A 15,164-nucleotide genomic window follows, 5' to 3' on the forward strand; every position below is an offset into this window, starting at 1 on the left:
ACTAGCCAATTATATCAATATCTCCAAATTCACTTATCAAAAATATCACTCAGTGTGAGTCAACAACATAAAACATAGAGGAGTAGAAATTAGTAAAGGATAAGCATCACAAGTGTAGATATTTAACTAAGTCTATCATTAACTGACCAAGATTTATTTTACTTCCTTGTTTTAGGCCGTTCAGAAATGCAGTTTGTATTTCAATAGTACTACTGCAATTCAAAATCAGGAAGTACATTAAGCAAAAATAAAGTTCCCTAACATTTGTCTCATGCTCTAACTCGGGGGTCTCAAAGTCCCGGCCCACGGGCCATCTGCGGCCCGAGAACCTCCCCACTGCGGCCCATGGAAACTTTTAAAAAAGTTCTTTCATCCAGCCCTCATAGCTGCCGCCTGAGGGGGGTGAGGGTGGTGGGAGGGGAGCGGGTAAGAGAGATTCACATGCCACTCCCCCCAATGTTGCTCCATCCTGCTGCTCCTGGGACCCTCCTAGGGGGTTGCACTCGGCAACATGTCATTCACCTCGGGCAGCTCGGCTCCCTGCAAGCGGTTCCCTATCCCTGCTGCTGCTGGCGAAGCCGTGGAAGAGAGACCCATATAGCCACGCTGCCGGCTGTCTGCTGCAGGCGTCGCCCCCCGCAGCTCCCATTGGCTGGGGGAGAGGAACAGAGGTACCATCACTAGTTGCTGGGCAGAGTCAGCTATGGAGGTAGTGTCACTAGTCATCGGTCAGAGTCAGCCTGGGCGGCATGAGGCCAAGGGAGTGAGGGAAAAGGATGGGAAACAGGCTGGGAGGTGGTGTGAACACCATCTTCAGTATCAGATAGGTAGCCGTGTTAGTCTGGATCTGTAAAAAGCAACGGAGAATCCTGTGGCACCTTTAAGACTAACAGATGTATTGGAGCATAAGCTTTCGTGGGTGAATACCCACTTCATCGGATGCATGTCCGACGAAGTGGGTATTCACCCACAAAAGCTTATGCTCCAATACATCTGTTAGTCTTAAAGGTGCCACAGGAGTCTCTGTTATCATCTTCAGTGACATTATTGGCCTGCTGGGAGGATTTGAGGACTGGCACTGGCGCTAAGGTAAACTGAGTTTGAGACCTGTAACCTATAGGACTAACCTGCTTGCTTGTATATATTATCTTTTCTTATAGTTCAAGTATTTGGTTTATTGTAATAGGTTTATAAATTAAAGTAAATTTGGCTGTAATGCAAGAGCCTACATCCTGTATGTTAAGCTAAGGCAAAGTAAGCATATCTATATTAAGACCTTTTACTCAGAAAGCAAAGTTGACCTTTATCTTGTTACCTAAATAGATGAGTACCCACGCCTATGTCCACGACCTTTTATTTAGACCAATAGACAATGGAGAATGGCATAGGGGAGTTTTCAATGTTGTACCCACCGACTTAACAAGTACACCACAAGAGACTGATGTGCGTACATACCTGTCATCAATACGCACATATATACTAGCCTATGGGGTAAGTGTACCCTAACACTTCTGTGGGTGAGGAATGAAATTTGGGCATAAGAGGAAGGATTTCCAGCATTTGCCCTAGAAAAGAAGTGACCCACCTCAATAGAGTACTCCATTTCTCACTTTACTCTATCATTCTCACTCCATTTCCATTTCTATTCTTACTTATTCTATTTCTACTCTATCTATTCGATCTATCTACGATAACTACTACTATCAGTAGGCTATACTTCTTCTAAAAGTTTACGTTTCAAGGGAACTAGGCTAAGCTTGGTTTCCCTAAGTTTTATTCTTAGTTCATTAGGTTTTGATTTTAAGTTTAAGTTAGTCAAGTAAACCCCAGTCAGCTTTGATAGCTCTTAGCTTTTTCTAAGCACTGCATCCCTCACTCAAGACTTGAGAAACCTGAACTGCAAGGCTGTTCCTGTCTCTCTTACCACTAGGTAAGGAAGGGTGTGAGTATATTAACCAAAGCTTTGTTGCATATAATATTATATTATCATATGTATCTTTTGAATAGGAGTAATAAAATTGTAACTTTGTAACTCTGGGTATTTTACCATTTACTTACTATTGATTTTAATAAAAAGTCTTATAGACTATATCTGTCTCAGTGTGAGCTTCCTGTCATACCCCTGAGGATCCTTTGTAAATTCTGTGGAGCCTGATTCAGGACAAGAACTTTTATCTTCTGATCAAACAGATTGGAGAGCCTAAAACCCATACTAATTAATATTGATGATAATAATTATTAATACATTAAAAATAAAATTAAAATTAAATACATTAAATTCCCATATTATCCAAATTAATATTAGTACACCCTAAATCAGGCTACAGACCCCTGCTCTAACTAAAGCTTCAACAGTCAGCAATTATTAGCCAACTATGTAAAATGCAGTATGTTCAAAAATACAATATATAAATATGTTTTTCTCTATCTTAGTGTTATAATCAAGAATTCAAGATTATATTGAGCACCAAGCTAATTGGCTTGAGTTGAATTTGTCCAGGAAGTGGAGGAGAAGCACTCCCATTGGAGAGCTCTTGGCTCTGGAACTTAATTCTCCTCCTTAGTAATCTGTTTACGCCTTGACGCTCCTGAATATGAGCTGTTTGTGTCTGGATTTTAACAGGATACTTTTCAAATTTCTTATATTTACAGAAGTTAAGAATGTCCTGTTCCTGAGCTCTGCTGATCAGTGGTGTCCTTACAATGGGCTGTTACTATAGCCTGTGGGTATTTCAGGAGAAACTAGTAAGTACCTAGAACAGAGGCACACATATTTTGAAATAAAAAAGCAACCTTATATCTGACTTGGTATTTATTCATTAGACAATTTGGAAGTACTAGAGTCGATGCAATAAGTTAAAACACAGGAAACACTTTTCCTCACTGCTTTTTCCCTTTGCACTTTTTGTCAAATTCCTCTTGTGTAGAGAAAACAAAGTTACTTCTTAAGGCTTTGTCTGGCAAGTGAAAGACAAAACTTTTGTCTTTCGAGGGGGTGTTGTTTTTTTTTAACAGCTCTGAATGACAAAAGTTTTGTCCATGACAAGCGCCAGTGTGAACAGTGTTTTGTAGGCAGGAGTGTTGTCCTGCTGACAATGCTAATGCCGCTTCTTGCGAGTGGAACTTAGTTGTCGGCAGGAGAGTTCTCTCTTGCCAACAAATAGCAGGGGTGACCAAATGTCCCGATTTTATAGGGACAGTCCCCATTTTGGGGTCTTTTTCTTATATAGGCTCCTATTATCCCCCACGTCCTGTCCCGATTTTTCACACTTGCTGTAGTGGCACAGCCATGTTGCTAAAAGCTGCATAGTGTAGACACAGCCTTAGGCTCTTAATTGCAAATGGAGCTTGGGGCACTAATATGTCATAACCATTAAACTGCAGGAAGAATGTGACAATATTTCAACAAAAGAAAATTATGAAAGCAATTCCATGTTAACTTTAAAAAGTCTAATGACAGTCTCATAGCTAAGGGAGACTGACCCAGATGTTGATAATCCATCTGTCTCCAACCGGAAGCAAATTAGACAGGAAAAATGTGTTAGTCCAAATTGTTCACCTCTCATAAAAACTGCTTCTAAAATGGCACATTTTATTAAATATAATTCAAATAGAAATGTTTCTTCCTTTCACTTACAATATTAAATAGAAAGTAGGAAATAGCATGCACCTTTTCAATATCAAATAGTTTCAACTTATTAGAATCTTATGCTTTTTTCACTCCAAATAAAAGTTTTACATGATACATTCCCATAGTTGTATGCTGTATTTTTTATTCATTGATATTAACCTTAACAAATAAACTATCTTGATGGAATTTGGCATTTGGCTGATCTTAAATTAAGTTCTTTGGCTTCATTTGTTGTATAAAGCATGAATTCTAATAGGCTGGGACACTTACATAACTGCACTTCAAAGCAGTCTGCAAACCAAGCAGCTACAAAGCAACATCTTTGCCTTCAGCAATCACACTCCAGTGACTCATTCAAGTGACCTTATTTGCTCATTAGAAGCTCTAGGTGCAGGTTGCAAATGTCAGAGAGTCTGAATTTGCATTTGAAAAAAATACATCTTGCAGCATTTTAATGGTAATATTCCTGAGATTTCAGGTCACATCTAATTTTATTTACTTATCTATATTTTTGACTTCAACTATTGTTATTCCTCCTAAATCCATGCCCACAATGAACATGCTACACTTTAGTATTCATTCACTCTAGCTTGTAAATGCTTTGATACTTTCATGCCATATGGGGAAAGGTAGGCTTGTAATTAAATAACCATTTCTCCTGGCAACATTAAAATTGTGTTTTTTCTACCTAATCTTCAGCAGTAAATGAGAACTTGCAATGACAGAAACATGAACACAGGGGAAAAAACATTTATTTAGGAATAGATGAGCTAATAGAGATTCACATTGCACCACAACATTTCATAGTCTAGTGCCAATCTCATTAAAATTGCAGCTAACCCTTCAATGAGCTCTTAATAGGTGGACCTCTGGATGTATGCAGAACTTATGGCAGGATTTCTAATTTTTCATACACAAATGAACAATATACTCTGTGACAATAATATAAGCCAAAATCACCCATTTAATAAATGTGAACTTGGTGCATGTAAAAGCTGATGGACTGACAGCAGTAGCACAATCATAGGTATACAGTTTCTGAAGCCAGAAGGAACATTGCATTCATCTAGTCCTCTAACCAAACACTAACATACATATGGGTAGTATAAGCTTCTTTACACTTCCCACCAATATACCTCAATCTTGTTCTGGAAGAACTGAATCGGTGGGTGAGAACATTTTATTCATCAAGCTTATTCAGTTCTAGACCTCTCTATTGAGACTGCCAAAATAAAAACCCACTGGTTTCCAAAATCCATCATCAAGCTCTTAAGTATTTGCATTTCACACTTAAGTTCCAAATGAAGAGTAAGGGATGATTAGTGGAAGAAATGTTCAGAAGATTGAAAAACTCCTAAATGACATTTTAAACTAAAAAATACATAGCCATAAAAGCATTTTTAGATAAAAACAAAGCACGAAAACATTTCCAATTTATAGAACCCCAAATATATTTTCTTACACACCTATCTATGGGTAAAGTGTTTTACTAGAAAACTGAATCCAAAAATCCATGGCTTTAATTGTAGAACAAAAATTATGAAAAAAAGCCATTCCCCCTTAAAAAGTAATTTTAAGAACTGAAGCCTAAAAATAAGGATTTTGGGTAGTTGAGGAGAGGAGATAAAGAAGGTTAGGATAAGTGAGTAAAAGTATATAAGCTGTTAACATGCAGAACTATTCCATTTAAAATTACCATTAAAAACATTTCTACATAATACATATAATATACATGTTAGACTACTATAAAAGATTCAGTTAAAATAGAAAAGGAGAAAATAAGCTTCTCTTTGTGATTTTTTTTTTTGCCCATAAGCTGTCCAAGTCAGCTATTTTTGTTGATTAATGGTTTAAAAAAAAATCTAAAAACTAACCATATTTTTAATGCTCCTAAAAGAAATCAAAGCACATAATTTATATCTCCTCTGGCTATACAGAGAATAAGTAAGGGCTTCCCATTGACTTGCTTAGCTGATAAAATAGTTTATACTCTTGACTTAAAGCTCCAAAAATAAGCTTAACTCCTCTAGAATTGAAATGCCAAAAAGGTTTTTCACAGCTTTATCTACACTAAGGAAATTCTGGAATTTTTTCCCCACCTTTACTAACACTGGTTCTACCAGCACAAGTAACATTTGTAGCCCCAATACAGATTGACCACTGGCTACCCATAGTATTTTAAGCCCTGTGTATGGTAGCACTACTTAGAGCATGTCTAATTGACACAGTACTTAAAACACTGCTGGCATCCAGTGACCCTTCTCCACTAGTATGCCCACTGTTGCCTTGTTTGATCTCTTGCAACTGAACAGAGTATAAATAGCTATGAGGGGCCTTTCAGTTCTGGGAGTGTTCCAACAAACCCCTGTGCCTTATTAATTCTAGCATCCATCTGTTCAAGGTTACTGAGCCCAGGTTTCCCACAAATGGGAGAGTCTGCCACATTGATGCATGCCTGGCTAGTGGAACATCCTACACAAGTCATGCTGAGTTCTCTATGGAGCCTGGGGAGATTTTTAGGCTTAATTCTAGCTCTCTTCTTTGGTTTGAGAAGTGAAGAAAGGAGAACCATCATCTTACTTATGCTTTTCTGAAGGAAGAAGAGATACTCTTCATCTGCCATTGTTTTCTGACAAAATCTCATCCAACTTTTCCCCAGGCAGAATGGAACCAAAGTTTAGATGTGCACACAATCTGCTCAGAGTGACTGTCCAAGGTCTTAGTTAGAGATGGTCACTGTACAAGAAGTTATAGAGCATGCAGTTTCACACAATGTGTTTAATAATATATCAATGACAAAGGCTATGACCAGGAATATTTTCTTTAGAAGAAACGCCAGAACATAGTGGTGCTTATGAAATAGGTGGTGGCATGTGAGGGTCTAAGACCTGCAACTGAGGCCTCAGAGCCTCTTCGCAAGATACTCTTCAACATGGTCCTTGTGAAAGAAGTCTCCCTCTAGAGAGATCACTGTGCCCTTGCCTAGGTAAGCAACTGCCATGTCTACCTTTGGAATGGCTGTGAAAGACTCCCTTGGCTCTTAGAAACTGTTAAACAAACAAACAGGCCTGCTTTGTGAGCCGCCTGTTTGTGGTTGCCCACCTGCTGGGAATCTCTGCCTGAGCATAGGTGGTGTTGTGCATTCCTTTTGTCTGCTTTAGAACCACAGTTACCAGAGAGGACAAAAAAGAGGGAGCCACAGTCTTGATGAGACCCAGAAACCCAAAGCTAATCAGGCTGAGAGCAGGAGGGCCATAGTTCATTCTCTGTTGTATTAGCAAATGGTGTACTTTCTGGACTTGCTTGTTTCATTTCTTAGACAGCTCTGCCATAGCTGGTAGAGCAGCGAAGGCTGGTTACAGGGAGCTTAGAAGGGAAGTCTAGAGATCAAAAAATGGTCACTACTATTCAAAAACTTATTTAAAACCCCCAGTTTTCAACATAGCACATTACAGCAGGAGAGCATCAACTCCTGACCTAATTCAGCAAATAGAGGCAGAACTTCTGCCCAGTGGAAGTAAGCCCTGCAACAGCACTGAGTGCCCTGAATTCCTAGCAGAGGAGGCAGATCACATTTATCATGGTTTGGGAGAAATGTTATGAACCAGAACCACCATATTTTAGGGGAAAATACATAAAATGGCATCTTTCAGAAAAGCAAATCCATTACATTTAAGCCTATTTTTATTTTTTTCCTAATGACACTAGTATTAGACTACAGTATGAAAAAGCTTTAATTCGGAATCTCAACGACAGCCACGCTTAATCAGAGGTCTATTTGGCACCAAGCCTCAATTGTCCACAGAGAGAGAGAGAGAGAGAGAGAGAGAGAGAGAGAGAGAGAGACAGTTAACAGGCAGGAGTGTGTCTTGTGCAATGGGATTCTCATATTAAAAGAAACCGCTTATCAGATAAAATTGCAAAGTAAATCATCTCTGTTCTTGTCCTTTTTATAACAAATTATGTTTTTCACATGCTTGAGCTATTCTCACTTTATGAAATCCTAATGATTTCCAGAGTCAAAATAAATGTAAAAAGCCCAACACACACACACGCACTCGTGTGTGCAACCAAAACCAACTTAAAAATAAGAGACAGGAGAAAATGCTACCACTGTATGAAAAACTCAAAACAAATTTTCCATGAATATTTGCTTGAATTAAAAAACAAACAAACAAAGATCAAATTTCCTGTGACTGTGCCTGCACCCAAGATATGGTACTGAACCTGCCTAGATGCCGAAGACAAACTAGCAAGGGATGAATTTATTGAAACTCACATGGACGTGCACATTAAAACCAGTGAATGGAAGCTGTGGAATTTCCTGTATAACTGTTGTCATAGGCAGCAGACCAGCAGAAACAGAAGCAATACACCCTGGAATCTATGAGTACAAATCACTGTGCTATTTATAATGAGAAAGGAGCTACTAATGTTATAAATAGATACAGGAAATGGTTTTTTTTTTTTTTTTGAGAGGCTTGAAAAAAATAAATTCAGTTTGTGAAACAAAGGACACTGACAATGAAGAAAAAGAAAATATTTCTACAGAACTTCAGGAACCATGAAAAGATTGGCCATACAAGAAATGTTTTTTATAAATTTAAAGGAAGCCAGGATAGTGTCACAAGTACTTGATGACAGTACCCCACCCATTTTGAGGAAGGGCCTGATACCAACAGGAAGGGACACAGTTTGGAATTACTGAGAGTAGTGTTCATTTTTTAAAATCTTCACCGTTAAACAACAATAAAGAGTGTTACATTGAATACAGAACTGCAGTACACGGGAACTATGGGAATCAGCTCAAATTAAGCAATTTTTAAACAAAACCAGCTAAAAATACTTGAGAATAGAGGCTCTAAACTGAACACCACAGTACTTTTTAAAACAGTGACTGGTAATTCATACAAGTCCAAAAGCAGGTTTGAGTATTGAACCTCTGGAATCGGAGAAGGCTTGGAAACAAGGAGTGACAAAGCTAATATTCAGTTTGGATTTAATGATGGCTTACAACTGTGGTAGATATCCATAAAATTATACTGTAAATCTGCAGGTCATTTGGCTTGCAGGCCAAGGTCTAATCCATTGCAACCAGGGCCGGCTCCAGGCACCAGGCACCCAAGCTGGTGCTTGGGGCGGCACCTGGAGGGGGGCGGCGGCGCAGCGCTCCGGCCCCCGGGGAGAGCCGAGCCCCAGCCGGGGCTCGCTGCCCTGCCCCCGGCGCTCTGGCCGCCAGAGGAGGAGAGCCGAGCCGAGCCCCAGCCGGGGCTCGCCGACCTCCCCCCCAGCGCCCTGCCCCCGACGCTCTGGCCGCCGGGAGAGCCGAGCCCCCGCCGGGCCCCGCGGCCCGCCCCCCAGCGCCCCGGCCGCCCTGCCCCCGGGCGCCCGGCCCCGGGCCCCGGGGGGGGAGAGCGGCCCTGGGGCGGCGAAAAAGCCAGAGCCGGCCCTGATTGCAACACAGGGCCTACCAGTCTAGTCATACTAACTTTTCTGTTTCAGTTTTGCCATCTTTAAAATGGGCTTAATAAGAATTTGTTGTTTTCCATCTGCAGACCTCAAAGGACTTTATGAAAAATTAGGTAGTGCAGACTAGCATAATTTTTACACAGATAGGTAACCGATGCACAGATAAATGGAATAATTTGCCCAAGTTCACAAAGCAAATTGTCAGACCTAGAAGTTGTGTTCTGACTCGCCAGCCAAGGCCTAACCAGGACTGCAGTGTGGGGAGGCTCCTCACAACCATCTAGTGGCTCAGTTTCCATACTGTAATAATAATAATATATGGAAATATACCTATCTCATAGAACTGGAAGGTACCCTGAAAGGTCATTGAGTGCAGCCTCCTGCCTTCACTAGCAGGACCAAGTGCTGATTTTGTCCCAGATCCCTAAGTCGACCCCTCAAGGATTGAACTCACAGCTCTGGGTTTAGCAGGCCAATGCCCTCCCTTAGCACATACTAAAAACAGGGCATTAGAATAAGAACTGCACACGTTCTCAAACTGCTACTTCTACTTGCACTTCCTGCTAGATGATCATAAATAAGTATAGTTAGGAATCTACATTCACTTTACAGTGTGGTTTTTTTACTGTACAGTATACGCTATCGAACAATGTAAGCTTATTTATAAAAAAGTAAACAAAACATTATTTCTTACCTTTTCATCACAGTTTGTATTCAAGTTTAAAATAAAAATAAAGGTAAGCTTTTAACTTCTATGACGTAGCATAATAGTAAACAAAAGGATATTTTCCTGGAGTTTCAGCACCCACTCTGTATTCAGTATAGCTTTTAGATGGATGGAAATTGAATATAAAAATTAGATTTGCCCTCTCAAATATGATGACCTTATTCGATTCATGATTTTCAGTCACAAAAGCCTGGGAAGAAAATAGATAGTTACATTTTAGTTGTTACAAAAATAATATATTCCTTATTTGTAATTAAAATGCACTACAATAGGAAGTTACATTGCAACTTTGCTTGAAGTTAACTAAAGGCAAAACTGACAAAACGATTAACGCTAGTATCAATACAGCTTTAAACCGTGGACTCTCACAGAGTATATAACTTCATATAAGATTTCAGATCAGAAAACTATATCTTTAATTTTTAAACAGCTAGGTAAGATATAAAAGAAAAAGATGGAATAAAAGTCAAATATACATTTTATTGTAGCAACTGAAAAAAAAATGACACCTGAAGAGAATTCTTTTGAAGCAAAGATAAATTATGCATCAGCGTCCACACACGCTTTTTCTCAAAAATGGTGGTGTTTTTTTTTTTTAAACTAAAGGAAATTCACAAACTCTTTCTAGTCTGGATCAGCATCACTGCCACTGTGGGTCATTTAGAAGTTGAACAGAAGTTTTGAAATAAGCAGGATGCAAAAAAATGTGCATGTAGGGAAGGATCATTATTTGCCCCTTAGTGCTGAAAATTGCATTGATGATCAACCATGCTAGGATAGATATGACCTGCAACAAAAAACGATTCCACATATAATACCTTTGCTCTATCCATTTGTTAAAGCCACACAAAAAAAAAAAAAAAAAAAATTACATGGCCATTTCAAACAGTCCTTTAAAGAGAAAGGATTATGAACAGAATATACTTAGTAATACTTAGTGAGTATGTGACCCAAAGCTATAATACAATCGAAAACTTATTTAACATTGAGAAACTACAGAAGGTCTACTAGTCTGTCAATTTTATAACAAAAGCAGTACAATACAATATGCAGGTATAACTGCAAATAGAGCATTGACGGCTTGAAGTTCAGGAGACTATAACGTAAGATACACTACTAGTGTTTTCCTGATGACAGAATAATTATTGTCATGAAAAGAAATTGTCAAAACAATTAAGACATTTCCAAAGCAATTGGATTCCAGGCAGAGTTTTATTATTTGCTTTAACCAATCTGAATTAAAGTTTCTAAATGAAGAGGCAAACATAATAATAAAAAAAAAGCTCCCTGTGAAAGTAAACAGGACACTGTTCCAGATCTTCATTATGTGCAGAAGAGACTTCAGTGACATGTTTTGACAATCTGAAATATGTAACAGGGCATTACAGTGCATAATGAAGTGCTGTTTAAAATTTTTGCATATAGATTTTATATTCTTGTAATTCTGAACATGTACACTACTGGTGACTAAAACATAACATTTAGCATACATAGCTTACCGGGGGAGATGCAAGCCAGCCAAATCTTTCTTCCAATTTATTCATATCTCTGTCAAATGCATTTAGGAATCTATAGCGAAGACTGTGATCATCAGCTAAATGAAACTGTCTCCTGGCATAATGGTAACTCTCATTGTTTCCTGTTCTGGGGAAGTCTAACCATTCTGGATGCCCAAATTCATTACCTGTATTTAAAAATATCCATTAGGAAATGGTAAGAAATATACATAGACATGATTAAGAGATACTGAGAACCTGAGCATACATTATCTACAGCACTGTCAGTCACCTGTTTCGTTCTCTGTTTTTGTTTCAAAGTTAGATTTAAAAAGCCTTCTGCCTTTTTTGGTAAATTGTCAGCTCAGTGAGTGCTAAGATGACAGTCAAGCATGACATTATGTGAGAGGTGAATTCTCACTGGAGATGGAGAGACAAGTGACAGAGTAATCCTGATTGAGTAATGAAAAGGGTATTCCTGTCCCAAATATGAGCTACCTTTATCCATACCACAGTCCAAACACTACTCTTGATTTTTGTCTTAATAATTGGAAACTCTTTTGTCATGGAAGATCAAATGCTTTCTTAAAGTCCACTTTTACCTTATATATCATAGCTGGACTGCTTGATGTTAAGACTGACTTTACAAAGCAAGACTATCCAGCTTCTCATGTTACCCAAAAGATGTCATAAAACCAAAAACAGGTACCAAACATGATATATAGCCCACCAAAAGGATATAAAACCCACTTTATAAACACCCTCCTGTCTTCAACAAGTTACCTAACCTGTTATTGAATTTCTACATTATATTAAACTCCCTTTTCCCTGTTAGCTCTTTCAGTTCATGATCAGTTTCGTCTGTTTCAAAAGGGACCAGCTACTGTTCTTTTTGTATCTTTCAGAAATATTGCATCTAGAGATTTGTATGCACTTTCAAAGTGGAAATACTAACCTGAAGTCTTACTGTCTAACCCATTCAATATTATCTATAACTAACTATATCTATATATTCATATTCCAGTGTTGTTTACTTTTTCCTTAAATGGACAGATTTTGATTTCCTTGCCTGCCCTCACAGCACATGTAGTATCTGACTTTTAAGGGTTTGGGTTTTTTGTTGTTTTTTTTTTTTGGCCATCTTTCAGTATACCATCCCATGTGCTCCAACATCTTTTAAATAGGGAGATTGCAGCTGAAGAATACACTAATTTGGCTCTTAAAAGAGAATATTAAATTTGATTAGATGCATATTCTCTTTTATAACAGTACCTCAATATCTTTTTTTTAAATTTCCTCACCATATTATCAATACAGTTTGTGTACAGTCCACTATTATTCCAAGGTCATTGTCAAAGTCCTGCTGTGATTCTGATCCATTTATTTCTTGTTTATGGTTTTGAGCTGAATGTGACATGTAATGGTTATGTTTGTCCACATGAAATTCAATTTGCCATGCGTTGGCACATCTCTAATGCAGATAGTAATATTGCAAAAGATTTTACTATATATTTTCTGTAGCTGTCTCTTTTTTCTTTAATTTCTTTGACCAAACTAATGTTCCTATAGCATGAACCATGGAAATTCACACAAGCCTGTTTGATAACCCACATTCATATCTGCCAACTTGGACATGTCCTCAAGGCCTTCCAGGTGTCATACTGTGGCAGGCAGCAGATGTTGCTGCACATATAGACTAAGTATCCAGGAGATAGTTTGGTTTCCTCCTCCTCAACCAAAACACAGTGTATACTAGAGCTTGAGTAGATGTCTGGTGAAATTTCAGTAATTCCTTTTATGTAATTTTCACACATTCCTTCATAGACTCTGGATAGGGTCACAAAGACTATGGGAGTTAGTGCACCACCAGGACTGGAATAATGCTATGAATGTACTTAGTAAGTGAGGCACAGATCTCCCAGCAATCATATTTTCTTTTAATTTAAATAATAATTTGTGTTTTGGGACTTTTCTACACCACATGAAATTGCTGATGGCAATGCTATTATCTGCCAGAGGTGGTACAGGTGGACCCCAGCCTTTCCTATTGTTCTTGTATCAGGTGCATTCTGGTAGCTGAAATGGGAGAGTCTCCCTCCCTCCACTTTTTTTTTTATTATTAATTATTATTAATTATTAAAGGGATTGGGGGAGAGGTGGAAATGGTAGGAAATTCTCTTGTTCTCTGTGGTGGACAGTTAACCAGTAAGGCCAGGAGACTCATTCAGGTTTCATGGTGCCCTCAAAATTATTTACAGCTCGACTGACACTGTCTTAATGACCATGAGCCTGATAGTTAGTTGTCCTGACTGGGTTCTGGGGAGGGTAATCTTTAAGCACTACATGAACACTAGGGGTAACCAATATAGGCAGCATATGGCCTGCATAGGAACTCATAGCACTTGTGTGGTCCGGTAGTCACATTAGCCTACTGCAATCTTAATACCACATACAAAAGTTCTGAGAAGCTTTTCAATATTTTAAGGAATCTTTATATATGGGGAAAGATGTTTAAAATCTGTGTTTTGGAGAAGGGAAATTGTTAAAGTATATTAAAATGAATGGTTCCAGTAAAGTATATGCTAGGTCACCCCCTCCAGTTTTCATTTCTTCCACATACAGCAATATTCATATGTTTGAGTAATTGTGAAAACCTCTACGCACAGAAGTACTATTGAGATTTCTTTTCCTGTAATTAATTTTTTGCTGTTTGATGTGAAGGTCCAAATTATAAACTGACAACAAGCCAGCTGGTATAAGTGATGCAATGCGAGACAATGAAACTAATGGGGAAAAAAAAAGCTCTGTTAACTGAAAATTTTGATTAGTGAAGCTTTTTGCTTTGTTTCTCTACACTGTAATGCATAATAATTTTACCTAGGAATTAATTAAAGTGTACCATTGCCTACATGCTGTAGATATTATGCATTTATTTCCTGACACCAAGGGGTAAGCTGATGCGTACAAATTATCAATTGCACAATTCTAATGGGACTTATGCATTACTGCCATATTCACTGTGCTGTCAATTTACCCATCAATGCATTTGTATATTAAACTATAAATATATTTAAACCTACAACATAAATTATTTTGCAATCTTTAGCTGGTGTTGGTTACTGCTTGGCTGAAGCCCAAGAGGCTGCTAGAATTGTGTTGATCTTTTTCCTTTTCAGACAGTTTTGATAGCAGTTCTATACACCAGCGGTCTCCTAAAGAGCAAGACTAAACTGATAAGACAAAAGGGCAGTTTTGTGGGATCACACAACATAACTTCAAAAAGGTGTGTGTCTGTGTGAGGGGGGCAGCAATGTATTGTAGCATAGAATAAGTGCTTAAGGGCTTTTAAAATTACATAAATGGTAAAAAGTTTTTTTTTTTTTTTTAAAGGAATTCTGAAGCATCTGAAGTCAGATTCTGTAGATCATGACATCCTTTTCAGAAAACAAACATTTCCAAAGATTGCTAGCCTAATCCTCGTTTTCTCTAGACATTCTGATACTCTTGGCAAGATAAAATCAAAATATTCTACAAGTCAAACACATCAATATTTTCGTTTTTGTTATCAAGTCTGTTTATTAATATACTTAAAGAACTAAAACATCTAAATATGGCCTTAAAATATGGTAATATCAGCTTAGGCCACTGTCTTCTAATAAGCTCCATGCAGGCAGACTCTTTCTCCCTCATGGAGTCCCTCTCATTTAAGTCAATTCCCAAGCCACCTCTCCTTCAAATATCTGTGTGAAAGGGTTTGGGTCTAGGTCCAAATACTGGGAGAGCTGATCTCTCCAAACTGTTGAATTAGGGTTACCATATTTCAGCACGGAAAAAAGAGGAC

General features: G+C 38.3%; 1 protein-coding gene across 1 annotated transcript in view; it reads right to left on the reverse strand.

Moving 5' to 3' along the window:
- Positions 1 to 15,164, reverse strand: part of GBE1 (1,4-alpha-glucan branching enzyme 1) — a 304,322-nt gene that overhangs the window by 27,112 nt on the left and 262,046 nt on the right. The window contains exons 13-14 of the mRNA XM_026652625.2: positions 11,327 to 11,511; positions 9,887 to 10,017 (exon numbers count right to left, since the gene is read on the reverse strand). Coding sequence (XP_026508410.1) covers positions 9,887 to 10,017; positions 11,327 to 11,511 — 316 coding nt within the window. The remainder of the gene's footprint in view (positions 1 to 9,886; positions 10,018 to 11,326; positions 11,512 to 15,164) is intronic.

This window comes from Terrapene carolina, unplaced genomic scaffold (assembly GCF_002925995.2).
Source record: "Terrapene carolina triunguis isolate 2854851 unplaced genomic scaffold, T_m_triunguis-2.0 Scaffold38, whole genome shotgun sequence".
Taxonomy (NCBI): Eukaryota; Metazoa; Chordata; order Testudines; family Emydidae; genus Terrapene; species Terrapene triunguis.